Here is a 15,744-nt window from a genome sequence, read left to right as displayed (position 1 = left end):
TTTAATTTTCCATTTAGATCCATTACTCTAGTTTCTGGCACTACACTCTTAGACATGAATTTTCTGAACACCAATGCACGAAGTGACTGACATTAATTGCACTTCTCACCGAGAAATGCTTGAGAGTCTGTGAAATAAGAGCTTAAGCAATTCTGACCTTAGCTAGCCTGGATGTGCTGCCCTAGGGGAGTCACTTCCAGTTTCTGAACTCCAACCAACACCCCATACAGATCTTGCTCCTGACTTCATGAGGAAAATTCTACACTGGAATAAAGTCATAACCAAGAAGCTACACCTGTGTTGGTTTGACCAAAGGTGGTATGAATTGCAGAAGGACATATGGTGAGAGGAAAGAGTGGAGGACACGATTACCTGCAAGGAGATCTGCTTCCCTCCATGTTAACCTGGACCTGCACACTGAGTCAGCTTGTATCTGACATTCCCTAAAGGCAACGTTTATGGTCTAAAAACCTGCTCCAAGGTAATGTCACATTAAATGAAATCTAAACAAAAAGCTTCCTGTATTCAGAGCCTTGGGATTATTTGATGGATTAACAGACAAAAGAAAGTAAGTCATCAGCACCGCACACAGACACACGCACACCCAAGGTTACAAATTGCAAACAGAAGCTGCCCATTCCCCAATTGTAGCCTACCGTGCCTTTATCCTGAAGGCACATCATCAGAGTGCAGACATCCCCCGTTGCTTGATGGTTCACCAGCACCATGGCTTCATCTTCCGATACTGCTTTAACATCATCACCCCATTCCACTACTATTGAAAAAGAAAAATAAAAGGTAAACTTTGTGATGACCACATTGCTAATTTCACTATATAAAAAAAAAATCCACACCCACACACTTATAACAAAGAAACCTACATGCTACATGTCAATTTAAATTGGCACATAGCATAAGATACGCTATATTAGCAAGACCGTTTCTCCAAGCAGAGGGTATCCAGCTTAGTTTTAAATCGCATGCATAGAATAAGAACAAAACAAAAATACTCTATCAGGACATATGCAGAGATTGATCTTTTTGTGTCATTACACCATTCTATATTTAGGGTCTCAAAATTACATAAGGTTTTGACCCAGCTTTCAAATTCAACCATCTTGCCTCGTTAGATTTATTTTTCAAATTATGTCGTAAAAAAAAAAAAAAAAGCTGCTTTTACTGTTTTGTTTTTTTTAAAACTTGGCAAGTTTGCTTCATTTCTACACATACAATTATTAAGCTACTTGGGTAAAAGAAAAAAAAGAAAAAACTTGAGTTGGAACATTCTGTTTAAAACACTACATTAAACAAACTTAGTAATTCAAATGAAGTTAGCTGTAAGCAAGAAAGTGGGTTCAGAAAACGAGCTGCTCAGATGACAGAAACTATTAGTCACTATTTTGTAGACCAGAGACCAGATACTCCAGTGGCAAGAATGACACCAGGAGGAAGCCACAGCTGTTGATCATCCAATATCTATACTCACAAAAACTATGCTGAGGTGAGGAGGAGGAGTTAAAATCGCTAGTTGCATCATCACAGAGAAAATAAATAGATAGAAAGTAGAAGGCCTCCTGCAGAAGAACACAGGATGGAAAACAAAAACGCCTGCCATAAATCAAAGGCCAGCATGCACCTACTGCTCTTACTGGGGCAAAGAGACCGATGAGCAGAGTCTGACCCTCGCCAACAAGAGATGGTTACTGCAGCTCAAGGAAAGGGGAAGGATGGAAAGGCTGAGCAGTTCTATGAAGCTCAAAAGGAAAAGTAAGATGCATTGCCTGTGCATGTAGGACATGATTATTTTTCTGTATTCGTTCAGGACCTCAAGAGGTTCTCACTGGCTATTATCTCCATTTCTGACCTCAAAGGCAATATGTCAGCTCCACTACGGTCCTAAAGATCCAGTTAAGAAAGGTTTTGTTAAAAGGTCTCCCAGCAGCAACCAGCCCTCCCTGCAGCACAATTCAAGGGTTATACTTCTGCTGTGCTCCCAGCTGTAGTTTAACTGAGGAGAAACCCATAGGCTATGCACTGAAGGCAAGAAGTGATAACCCGTGCATAGCTTCCCTGTCCTCGCAGAAATCCAATTAGCATCACACATTTGAAACTTGCTGCTTATTTTCCATCAGCTCCAAAAGCAGTATGACCTGAGACTTAAGCACAAAGTAAAATAAAAAAAAAAGTAAAAAAATTAAAAAAGTAAAATAAAATACTCTACTTGGTCACAAGTAGATGGAATCAGACTACAAATACAGAGAGGGGAAGCCTGTTCATCCCATAATGTCCAACCTTCCTTCCTCTCCCTGGCAAACTAAGCACAGGTCCTTCCTCATTTTTCTCAGTGTGAACTTTGAAGATCATCTTTGTTCTTCCTCCTTGATTACAAGCAAATATCCTCCGATGTCCTCTCTAACTCCATGGAAGGCACAAAGCACCGGGATGCTGCAATCTCAGTTGATGAGGCAGGTGCACGGTCAAGTATTTCACATTTCTGGGCACAACAGTACCCAACAATGCAAAAAAGTCAGACGAAAGAAAAACTGTCTTAAAGAAAATGTATTAAGCCCATTTTGGAATTATTACTTCAGCAACTTTACTAAGGCGCCAATACACAAATAGTCATACTTAACTGCAGCTTTCCAACAAAAGCTGAAGTACTAAAGCACCAAAAACTAAGCACTAAATTCACTGAGAATTTGCAATATAAGGTGGCTCACAGATGTCTAATTATTACCAAATAAAACCATTTTACTTCTAGATCTGTCATTGGGGAAGGGGTAATCTTTACCATAGAGACTTCCTTGGAACACATCAGTTTATATTATTAATCACTTCTACCACAGAACAGTTTAAAAAAAGCAGTTGAAAAATAACCTATTTTTAATCTTGGAATGCATTTCACAGATCCAGCTTTCTGAAGGATTAAAGTAAAGTTCGTAACAAAGTCATGAGAAGTAACACACTACTGAAAACAACTGAAGAGGAGAACTTAAGCTTGTTTTGCAAAAAATAAAAATAAAAATAAAAATAATAAAAATAAATAAAAATAAAAATAAAAATAAAAATAAAAATAAAAATAAAAATATATATAAATAAAAGAGTAGCATACTAGGCAAAGAATAAGAGGTGACCTTGACATTTTCAGATAGGTCCCAGTCAAGTGAAAAGAGGGAAAAATAAGTTTCTGCTGCTACCTAGAGTATTCTACCTGCTCTTGTTAGATATAATATGGGGCAAACACTCAACCAGCTTATGATGCACTAATGAGTTTCAGCAGAGATATAGTACCAAGGTGAGTCCCGTGGCAAGGTTAACAAAAGTTTCATTTAATCCTTTAGTTGACAGATAAAATGAATTGAGTAAATCAAGTGGTAAGACTAATAGCTCAACCTCTGCCGCTCAGTTGACAGGTAGCAAGTTACTAAATCAGAGTGATTCAGCTGTACATCCTCTAGCTTCTTTTCCCTCTGCCATTTCTCCTCAGGCAACCTGTCTGTTGTGCTTAATATCGTTTTATGGTCAATTGATTGAGCTGATTATCAGGGAGAAAAGAAACAGTTTGTACAAGTCCTTCACATAGCATTTCTGGATGGGAAACAGAACAGCAAACCACAAGTGTGCAGAAGAACCACTGCCATTACCACAATCTTTTAAAGAAGAAAAAAAAAAAAAAAAAGCCATCTAGCTTAAATTCACAGTGCCCTTTAAACTCAGCGGAGGAATAAATGTCCCTCTCAGACTTTCCAACTGCTCTCAAGTTTTCAAAATGGGCATTTTTCTTTCAGAAATACCTGTGCCATTACATTCCTCCATTCCAATTGGAAACACTCAAATCACAGCCTCAGATGCATGGCAGCAGAACCGGCAACAGGGCTCTGCTCCACTGTAACAAGACAAAAACAGTTCAAAGACAAATATTTGTTGCTCAGGGTGCCTGAAACCCAGCAAGCATTCCTCCACAACTTCCTTGTATTGCCAGGACACATTTTATAACGATACCAGCTCTGTGTCTACAGCCCTGTAACAGTTAGATTTCTGTAAATGTGGTGTAACATAGTGAAATAAAATAGAGAGAGGGAGGAGCAGGAAATCAGTTTAACCTGGTAATTTGAAGCCACGGTAAATTCAGTACTGAACAAATCTAGTAATCCTGATGAGTAATGAAATCTTTTACCAGCAGGAGTGACACAAAAATGGCTTAGCTGTAAGAGAGACTTCATTTGTGACTTAGTTTTGAAAGCAAAAGGTTTCTCCAGGAAAGGATGAAGACACAGCATGCAGCTGCAAGTAAATGCAAGACAGAAAGACTTTTCCTTCCGAGTCCAAGACGTACACAAGTCTCTAAAACTAAGAAAATATTTCATAAAATGAGCTGCAAACTGAGCTTTTTATGAGCTAACTCTTCTTCTTCTTAAAGAAGAAAATAAAAGCAATAAAAGAGGTTTTTTTTTCAGATTGTAACTCAATTATTGCACATCTAAATGCAGCTATGGAAAGCTGTCAGAACACGTGGCTGCTTTGTAATCATGTCCTTACCATAACTGCATGAATGTAAGTGATGCTATGAATAAATATTCAAGCACTCTAATTGCAGCATGTCATTAGGCTGTGCAGATCACTACTCAGCTAGCTAACAATTCAGCAGCTTTACATCGTACTTCAGAACATAGCTGGCAAGAATGACAGCCTAGTATTCTGCACGTTGTCTACAGGTGAAGCAGTCCTGTGATTTGCATAGCAATTAATATGAACAACTTCACTTTGCATGCTGCACTTTAAAACATCAAAAGCATTTAAGATTTTCTACCCTTGCCTCTTCATTATAGTTAACAGTTGCACTACCGTGTGTGCAGTAAGAACCAGCATTAATTTTATTGGCAAATTAATGACTTAAGTTCTAGTGAGCACTAGGGCTTATTCTTAAGAAATCACACTGGGTTTCAACTTCTTTCTCCACTGAGTTGGAAAGCAGAAAAAGGAAAACCTCCTTCCAGAAATTTCAACAGCCATTAGGAAATGTGAAGGAACCAGATGCAATTCTCTTACCAGCATCATCCAAATCTGAAAGCTCCCACATTAATTCCATAAATAAAAAACATGAGAAGGCCAATGCTTATGGCAAGGGCAGGGAAACTCTAAGTGTCCTAATTACCTTTATTAAAAACCCAAACACCATAAACACTTCTTTATCAGGGAGTGTAGCAATAGGACAAGGGGTAAGATCTTTAAACTAAAACAGGTTAGATTTAAGGTTATATATTTGGAAGAGATTCTTTACTGTGAAGGCGGTGAGGCCCTGGCACAGGCTGCCCAGAGAAGCTGTGGATGCCCCATCCCTGGAGGTGCTCAAGGCCAGGCTGGATGGGGCTTTGGGCAGCCTGGCCTGGTGGGAGGTGTCCCTGCACATGGCAGGGGGTTGGAACTGGGTGGGCTTTAAGGTCCCTTCCAGCCCAAACAATTCTGTGATTTTATGATAGAATGGTTAGATAAATCATCTGCAAGTTATGATATACATAAAGGTGTAACTGATTTGGGTATCCACGTTATTTACCTTTTACATTTTCTTACACAGAGTATTCACAACTTTCTCTACAAATCAGAGAAGCTAAGAACTTCTTACTCCGGAACTCCCCACCCCATGATTTATTTTTCTTCTGATCACTTGTATTCACACACATCCATGAAGCAAGACTTCAAGAAAAACAATTCCAAGAAGCTGCGGGTTGGCAATGCTTAGAGTGGAACAGTACCACCTTTTGTGGTTCTTGCAAAGCTTTAGTCACAAATAAATAGCATTACTAATGGGCAGTCTCCTTTGATTCCTCAAAAATCACCCTGCTTTCAAAAATAAGGGACCTTGTTATTATCTACTCAATAGTAATTTAACTCATGACAACCAGGTTTCTACATTTTAAACATCCCTCCTCATGCGCAAGCATTTGTATTTGGCAAGTTTTTTGCTTTACTATTGTTCACAAATGTCCAGTCAAAGCATGTTTCAGATGGAGTTGTCAAATACATTTCTGTCTCCTTTACAGATGGGATTCCTTGACAGCTGCCATTAAGAAATTGCACTCCTGGCCTCATAAAAAAAAGTGGATAAAGACACGCTAAAGGTGTTTTTTTACTCCCTTAACTAAAAGGCTAAAGGCATTTGTCTCTGTAAATCGATATACTTGCCTATGGTGGAAAAAAGAAAACCAACAATGGGATAAGTAAATCAGCATACAATTAGTTTTGTTTTAAAATAAATATTTTAGGGCTAGAAGGCATTTAAAAACTATATAAAATCAGACACATTCTATTGGAAAGAGGAAAAACGCTCTTCCTACCCTTGAAAAAAGCTCTTCCTAGGCTACCCTTTCTTTTCAAGATTCACTTTTACTGCCAAGAACACCTTCATATATTGTCTTTGTACACACAGGACACACAGTAGGTTAATAAAAGTACAATCCAGAAAAGGAAGGAAAGAATGTGCATACAACATCAGGTATCATTAAGCTCAGCTTCACTCATCGTCTTGTTTATCTTATTAAAGAATGTGTCTTTACTAACAGAAGTATTTTAAATATTAATGCCATTACAATATACACACCTTAAGGTTGTAAAAATAGTTTCAAACAAGATTTTGATACCAAAAAAAAAAGTGTCTTTTACAGATAACTCAATTCAGGACTCCACTGAGAATTTTTTCTTATTTCCCCTCAAGAAAAACACTTATCAGAGAGAAGCAAGAGAAGAACAAGCTGGGGAAGAGAAACCCACAAACAAAAGGAGCCTGTTGTACAGCATCTGTTAATATACCGAGATGTCCCAGTCACCATCGTAATTTTTCTGTAGCAAACTATTTCACGCTCCTCCATGTTTCATTTTAGGAGCATTTCCTTTTGCTTTCAGTTCCGTTCTTTTCAGCTTCTACCTTTTAGGACCGAAATTTACAAACTGGTGCTTTGTGGAAAAGAGGACTTTGGTGGTCACAGTATTTATGCTGTAAGTCCATCCACCCTTGTATTGCAATTAACTGGCAATAAGAGGTGGTAAAAACAAGTGAAAATTAGAACAGAGATGCCCCGTCTCCTATCTCACAAACCCAAGAACCATCCTTTTCCTAAAGCACAGCAGTTCCATTTAGAAATAGCCCCTGGTGATGACTACTTTTGAGGATTGACTTCATTTTCCTGGAATGCACATTCAGGACCTCATGGGCACAGTTTTCTTGAGTTCTGTAATTCACTGGCACAAGAGATGATGTTTGCGGCTGAAGAGAGGGCTCATTCTACCCACGTGTGACTGAGAATCAATAGAAATGAAACCTTGGCTCACCTTCAGTGAAGCAAAATCTTTCACTGACTTCAGTACAGACAGCATCATCCCAAGAGCTGCTTCTCTTCGTAACTACGCAAGGCAATCAGTTGACATGATGAGAAAACTTTTCAAGTCAAATTCTGTCAGGACAGGTGAGCTGTGCTGGTTACAGATGCTTAAGGCATAGTTCCAATATATCATCCATCTTACGAGGATGCATCTTTCACTCGACATACCCTCCATACCTGCTGGAGGTCTCCAAAAGCTACCTTATGCCACTCCCACAACTCCGCTTGCATTACAGGGCACTGAAGCCCTGCTACTTCTCCTTCTGACCACAGAAACTGGAACCCTGGTCGAATACAGCGGTTACCACTTCCAAGCAGAGGCAGCAGATGGGCAGCGCTCACAGCTTTTCATGGCTATGCTGGTAACAAACCATGGCAGCCGAGAAGCAATCCTGCTGCCTGCTTTGCTGCCTCTATTATTAGAAAAGCAACTCCAAGACTGAAGAATGGGATGGAGCTCTGAAATCCTTTTGAAGTACCTCGAAGCTCATGAGTCAGACCACTTGCAGACAGAGCCAGCTGTACAGCACGTTCCTCCCCAGTGAGAGATAAAATGCATTAAACATTAACTACCCAGAGGAACATCAATGCATTCATGAAATAATATAATATCTTAAAGCCCTAATACCTAATATATTGCAGATGATACAGAGGCCAGAAGAATCATTATTTGTTTAAAGCCCAGAACAAGAAGAAGAAAAACAATGGGCCACTGTCCCAAATTTTTCTTGCTGTGGAAGAATAATTTTTCATAATTTTAAACACATGAAATGAAACATCAGAACAAGTAAAGGTTATAAAGGCAAACGGAAAAACAAAAACAAAAAACTAGGCTAGAATATTAAAAGAATCACAAGGAGTTTCAAAGGACAGACAAAAAATGATTTTATTAGAAGCACATGGCTCAGATTCTTCTAAGACCTTGGTGACAAACAGTGAATACACTGCAGATGAACAGCTATCGCTTCAGTTCATATTTAAAGCTGACAGTAACATGCTGATCATTCCTAGTTATATTGTGGAAAAGAAACAATACATGTTCAGAAATGGGGATTTTCAACATTATCAAAGACACACAATTTATGGGACTGCCTTTGAGATTACTGGAAACCAAAAGGAGAAACAGAGGCTAGCTAAAGATGACTTGCTTTTTGCTGGCTAAATATTTGAAGGATGGCCAACAAGCTGCAACACTGCAATGATGGAAGTAAAGAAACATATTTATGTAACACAAAAATCAGAGAGGCTCTGAATAGGTGGACCTCCGTTAAGTTCTTAAACTGATAAAAGACAGGATTTGCAGTTTAGCAAGACTATAAAACGTTACATATTAAGAAAGAAACATGGCACAAGTTGCAGGGCCCACAAGACTGCTTGTATGGAAAAAAAAGTTAGTTTGAAAAATGTTGGTCCATGTGTTCTTTTGCTCCATAGACAGATATTAAAGAAATTTTAAACAAAAAACAAGACATAGAAGGTTTTTCTACCAGTATGCCCTTTGTGTATTTCAACTCCATAGCACAGACAATGATGGGAACACCACGGTCAATCCCTTAACTCAGGATATCTTCATACAAATTTCCAACTGCTGCGTGAGCTGGAGAACTTGCTTCCTCCTGGAGTCTCATCAGAATAATTCAGAGGCAAGCCCCCTGGATACACAATCTCAAAATAATGTGAAATAAAAAAGAAGGAAGGGGGAAGTGTCATTTACAACACAGACAAGGGACATGGCACTCTGAAATTCAGTTCGTTGACACTGGGACTTGAGCTTTAAGATGGAAAGTTACAGGAAAAAGAATCTTCACCCCCAGCACAAAGTCCACTGACCGGGGTGCACTCCGTGGGTCGGTACCAGCACAGGCACTGCTCAACATCTGTTAGCAACCCGAATGACAGGACAGAGAGCACCCTCTGCAAGTTTGCTGCAAGCCTGCAGACAACGCAGAACCGGCAGGAGCGGCTGGTACGCCAGATGGCTGTGCTGCCATTCGGGGGGATCTGGGCAGGCTGGAGAAACAAGCCAGCAGGAAATTCACAGCGTTTAACAGGGGGAAATGACAAGTCCTGCACCTGGGGAACACCTTTGCAAAAAAAGGCCTGATGTCCTGGCCGACAAGCTGACCCTGAGCCAGAAGGGTCCTCCCCTCGGCACTGGGGAGGCCACACCTGGAGCACTGGGCCCAGTTCATCCTGCAGCAGGAACAGCCTCTAGTCACAAAGCACATTTCACATAAGAACTGGCACGGTTGTTCTGTCTTACTGCTGACACTACTGCTGCAGAACTGCAAAGAGGTAAATTTATTTGAAGGATGGTTCAATTCTTACCAATGTAAAATGCAGAATGTGATTCACCTGGCACCACCAGACCAAGGCGAAGAGTGGGGTCAGTAAGCAACAACGCTAACTTGAGGCAGCAATGTATTTCAGCCACAACAAAGCATTGCGTTCACTGTTACAATATCTTCAGATATTTATCCAAAGATGAAGAACTTCAGGTCTTCCTCTGTATCTTTATCTGTATTACAAAATATGGCAAAACAAGCTACTTCACTGAGACTGTTTTGTCTGCATGTCAAACACTAAGCATGCAGGCAGTTACACCCGAATTAAGCAATTTTTACTTACTCAAATACCAAGACATTGAGATTACTACTTAATATTCAGATTTAGCCATCTACCACCTACTTAAACACAAGACTTGAAGATTAGAGTAGTAGTAAGTAAACAAAAAAGCACGCACGTTTTCTTCCGCACTGTGAAATGGGAGGGCCTCAATTATTTCCCCTATTCTTTTTCCAAAGATTCCTATTTTCCCTGTTAGGCAAGTTGCAATGGCTTTCTTTTGCTTCCCAAATATTAGAGCAGTATCATGTGAGCATCCGTGCTGGTAATTAAAAGGAAAAAAAAAAAAGGGGGTGGAGGGGGACAGCCCTATCTGAGGTATCAAGAAGACGGGATGACGGCAGCACCAGCTGAACCAGAATGAAGCCTTATGGAGCTGTGCTCTGCTAGGCTGGAAGACCTGCCAGGCAAGTCCCATCAGCCCGACATACAGAGCATAACCTGCACAAGCCACCCAAGTTGCTATGAGTTGCTTTAAAAACAATAAATCCTTGCTATAAAAGTTGTGTAAGCACGTGCCACACACACTGCAGAACCGCTGTTTAGGCAGGGACAGAGCGACAGCTGTTTGGTTTGCTGTTTGTTTAGGGAAAGCAGATTTTAAAGAAAATAAAAATTAGTTTTAAGAGAGCACTCTGAGAACACACCCTCTGTCACAACTGAACTACTGCATCATGACAATAACCTGAGCTGTCTCTGCAGAGTCAACTGCTACACGGCTGAATCTACCCAGGGGCATTATCACAAACTACAATGCTATTACTACAGTTTCCTTTTGAGTCACTGGCAATGGTATGCATTACTAATTTGATGCTGTTGCTTGTCTTTCCAGATGTGAAATTCCCTGTGAGGCCAGGGCAGAGTCATTCATAAGGTACTTTATTTCCATCAGCTGTTAAGGTGGCTCCAAAAGCATAGCTACTGTACCAGCAGGTGTAGGCAATGCCAGGGGTTCATGGCCTTAACTGAAGGGACACTTCTCAGAGTGTGTAATCAGCACCAAAACTCAGTGCATCAGAACCAGCCATGTGAAAAATGCCTTCAGGGAAATGGCATGTGCAAAGCAAATGACTTGTGAAATATCAGTCCTGTTTCCTCCAGAGACAGCTACCTTCTTAAAAGTAGGGGGGTGGCTGAAACCTGCTTCACAGCCTCAGCTGTTAAATCTGAGGATATTGATTAAAAGAGAAACAGAAGAAAGTCAACTAGCTGGTCTAGTGCAAGCTGGCTAAAGCAAATAATCAACAGGCCATCCTGTAGGACCACAGCACTCCCATCCGATGGTTTCCATCCAACTGTCTGGCTGCTTACGCAGACTTGTGTACTGCAATGCCACTGGATTTGCCATGAGGAATCAGTTCTCCCTATCACAGAAACATAGTCTGCACTGCACAGTCCAGAAAAACACAAATATTGGGGAAACTGGACTGGAGATTCCACTGGAAAAAAATGCAGCCACAAGACAGAGGCAGCCTTCAAACAAGTAGTTGGAGAAAAACTGCAATTCTGCTTCAAGGGGAAAAAATAAAAATAAAAAAAGGACAGTAGCAGAGTCCAGTGGCTATAAATAAAGAATAATCTACCATCATAAATAGGTAAGTAGATGGATGTCACCAGCAGGTTTAATCAGGTTTTCTTTTTTCTGCCCATGCTGGCACATAAAAGCAAACTCACATCAAAGTGGCTCCAAGAGCAGAGTGAGGGCAAAGGCCTGTGGCAATCAGAAGGATGGCTGCAGCTCGTGCACGGCAGTTATTCCACTAGCTCCACTGAGATAACGCTATGCAGCATGCCCAATAGTTAAGGCTGCTATTAATCAAGGGCAATATGCAGCACGTTCAGAGGTATACCTCTCCTACTGGATTTTGTGCTTGTACAGAGGGCAGATTCGAGGCCTCACTGCTTGTCGACAACCGATTCAGAAGATCTGACGAAGGAACCCGTTACAAAAAGTTTAAGTATGTTCTGTGGTAACAGCTGCACTGCCCAAAACGAATGCCTGATAAAATCAGCACAAAGTTTTCACGGTTATTTAGGAGGGAGCAAGCTCTGTTACAGCAAAGCTTATCATAAACTGCTGCTCAGGGTGGTTTTTCGTTGATGGTGGTTTGCTTAAATGACAAGTGAGGTATTTGGAAAGGCTCAGTGCTAGGCATACAGAACTTTATGACACTACTTAGTTCAGGCTTCCATGTCAGGCCATGTTACGTGCCTTTAAACTGCAGTTAACTGGTGGTTTACAGCCATGAACACGCTCAGGAAGAGATGGCTAAGCGTTCTCCTCTCAAAATGTGCAAATTGCAAGCATGATCCTGTACTGTTTCAAGGAATCCAAAACAACTAGAAACTTTTCAGATGTTCTTCTCCCGAAGAAATAACTTGATACACCCAGAACTCTTACAACAAATATCCCAGTACTGTGGAATACCAGCTCCTTCTTGGGACAGCGTAAGACCTCAACAGAAGGTAGTTACATATACACAAAGACCTCGAGAGGCTAGCCAGCAATGGGAAGACATGAGGTGGAAATTTCATTTCCATTCTTCACTGCAGGTTTTAAAACACCGTATATTTGGGGACTGTAAGCTTTTCAGAGCACTACGAGAGTCTCCTTCAGGTACAACACACGCAGAATAGGCAGTCCAGCACCAGTTTTCTGCAAAGATGGAGAGCAATTTCTCACAGGAAATCAATAAAGCACGTTATTCTAGCGTGCTTCTACTGTAGCTGGAGAGCTCGCTAATGGAGGGCTTTCTGGTACCCATGAATTGCTCTGAGGCACCTTGAGGTTTATCAAATACAAAACCCAGAAAAGTCTCAACAGGGCTGGAAGCAAACAAGCGTTACTTTTTCTTAAGTAAGATGTTGGACTTGCCTAAAACTCCAAGTAAAAGCTTGCATTCATCCCTTTATACCAAATCTAGTTAAATAGCATGGTGGAAAGGTGTGATCAAACCCTGAGTGAGCACTGGACTATTTCTCTCTGAGACTGTTTCCCCAGGACTGGGAGCAGGCAAGTGATACAGCCAAGAGCGTAGGTCCCAAGAAAAGCTTCCAGAGCAGCTACAGCTAAGAACTGAGACTGCACTTCTTGAAAGATTTGCTAACTGCGGGTTGTTGGTGGTGGAAACACCACCAGAATTAAACAGCTGAGCAAGGAAATGTTTTCCAAGTGTTTAAATCCAACTGGGCTCAGAGAAACATGATTTTGCATATATTCTCTGAATAAGTGATTCAAAAATATGAGACCACTGACTTTTCCTCCAAATTGAAGCAAACTACATGACTTTACTTACTGGATGAAGGTTCAAGGCAAGAAAACCAATGATACTATTACGGGGAATCAAGATTATACAGGTTGTAAGACCACTCCTATATCCCTGCTCTCCTTCTGCTTACCTAAATCAACTTCAGTTACCCTGTGGTTACCTCTTTGGATCCTTCATGTCTCCGCAGGTCCAGACGGAGGGCTATGAAGATGATGAGAGGGCTGAAGCACCTCTGCTGTGAAAAAAGGCTGAGAGAGCTGGGGATGTTTGGCTTGGAGGAGGCTCTGGGGAGACCTTATAGCAGCCTTCCAGTGTTTAAAGAGGCCAGAGAAGAAAGACAGAGAGGCTTTTTACAAGGACACACAGTGATAGGGCAAGAGGTGATTGTTTTAAACAAAAAAAGGGGAGATTTAGGTTAGCTATTCAGAAGAAATTCTTCCCTCAGAGGGTGGTGAGGCCCTGGCACAGGCTGCCCAGAGAAGCTGTGGATGCCCCATCCCTGGAGGTGCTCAAGGCCAGGCTGGATGGGGCTTTGGGCAGCCTGGTCTGGTGGGAGGTGTCCCTGCACATGGCAGGGGGTTGCAGCTGGGTGGGCTTTTACGGTTCCTTCCAGCTCAAACCTCTCTGTGATTCTGTGTTACTGCAAAGTGCTGTTGATGCTGTCTTGTTATACAACTGACCTTTTTCAGCCCAGCTTATGTTGGAGTATATATAAAAAAAAAATAATGCAGAATGCATTCAGGAAACCCTTTACTTTTTAGATTATCTCTGCTAAAAGGCCTACGTGGGAAAGGCAAAAGGCCATTCTGTGCATTTATTCACTGTCCCCCTGCAGTCAACTCAGAATCAAGGAGCTTGTCTCCCCTTGAAGGGCACTGACCATTTCAAGCTCCTCAACTCAGTTGACTCCTGACAGAAAAAGAACAAATTCTGTGTGCCTGAATGATCGTAAGAACAGAAATACATATTCACACAATGTATTTTGAGATTGCAGAAGTAGCATAATCTAAAAATCAATATCCACAGACAGTAAAATTGGGTGCTAATCAAGCAGCTGCAGCATTATTCTTTCCTCCCCCCACACACCTTTTTTTTTTTTTTTTTTTTTTTTTGCCATCCTCCAGGTGTTAAAATGGGTTAAGATCACCACAAAACATAACGAAGTCATTGAACATTTTCAGGTTGCAGTGTGGAGGGCAAAACTTAACAATAAATGGCGTGCAAAGAATCAAGAAATAACTGGATACAGATGCAAAGAAGCACAAGGACAAACCTTTTAAAGGAAGCCTTAAATGTCTGCACTATTGGGTTTCAAGGGCTTTATTAAACTTTTCACCCACGCTACAAACAGTCTAAAACAAAGAAGTTAGAACATGAACAAGAACTACAAACATTTCCTCCTGGGCTTTTGAGATACTATGCTCTTTTTTTCAATGAATGGATATTACAAAGGCCCAGGGAAATAAGATGTTTTGTTGCCACGAATTTAATCTAAGTAAATTAATCATAAAACAATAAGAAGTTAGTGATGCAGATTAATTTAACAGCAAATTCCTATATTCAGTTCTATGTTTATGCAAGGCCCACTGTTAAGAACAAAAGGCCACAACAGCTTTGAGAAGCATGCTGGAAAGAATATGTAAGTCATTCTAGTTGGGAAACTTTTTGCTGGCATGATGCAGCAAACAATCCAAGTTAAATATGTAAACATATTTACCCCAGATTATCCTATAGCAGTTCAGTGACTCTGAAGAAATAAATGTGTAACCTATGTTACAGGTTGCCAGTAAGCAGAAGTCCATTACCATAAAATCAGAGGAGACACCATCAGTGGCACTCTCAGGCTGCCACAAATGAAGTGATTAGAAGGGAGGGCAGCCTCACTCTCATTATTCTAGCTGATGTACCTCAAAGCAGCAGCAGCAAGTATGCTGTTCCTAATTTTTAAAAAAGTTTAGCTCTCTGGCACCTGTTAGTATTACAAAACAAATAATCCTCTTATACCTGCTAACTGAAAAAAATACCTTGGATTTGCAGGTGAGTCTTACCAGGAGTTTCAGTAGTACTTTTTACAGTCTCCAACAAATTTATTCAAACACTCTGAATAGCTGGCTGTAATATCTACCCTTCATTCTCAGCACACAGACTAATATTCAATGTACCTTTCAAAGAAATACCCAATAAATCCCAATTTTGAAGTACGTTGCTGCAATGACAGTAATTGAGGCTTCTCTCTCTCTTCTCACTCTCCAAGTAAATAAATAAATAAAAATCCACGTCTCAGATCACAAAGTTCTTCTAAACGTTGGGAACACATGCTAAAAATGACAGCAGACAAATGTTGTGTGGGGAAAAAAGAAAAAAAGAACAAACTTCCAAATACATCAATTAAAACCAGTACTTCACTGTAGAGCAGCTTCTCTGGAGAGCACCAGTAAAGGGACTGAACAACAAAGTTGTGAAAGAGACTGTAA

At 40.7% G+C, this 15,744-nt stretch overlaps 1 protein-coding gene across 3 annotated transcripts in view; it reads right to left on the bottom strand.

The window, feature by feature from the left end:
* Nucleotides 1-15,744, bottom strand: part of LPGAT1 (lysophosphatidylglycerol acyltransferase 1) — a 65,523-nt gene that overhangs the window by 38,238 nt on the left and 11,541 nt on the right. For all 3 annotated transcript variants that reach the window (XM_084512792.1, XM_084512791.1, XM_084512793.1), the window contains one exon: nucleotides 657-775. In XM_084512792.1, the coding sequence (XP_084368918.1) occupies nucleotides 657-775 (119 nt within the window). The remainder of the gene's footprint in view (nucleotides 1-656; nucleotides 776-15,744) is intronic.

Source organism: Aythya ferina (assembly GCF_964211825.1).
Source record: "Aythya ferina genome assembly, chromosome: 3".
NCBI lineage: Eukaryota > Metazoa > Chordata > Aves > Anseriformes > Anatidae > Aythya > Aythya ferina.
Note: the sequence above shows the minus strand (reverse complement) of the source record. Positions and strands in the feature narration are given on the sequence as shown.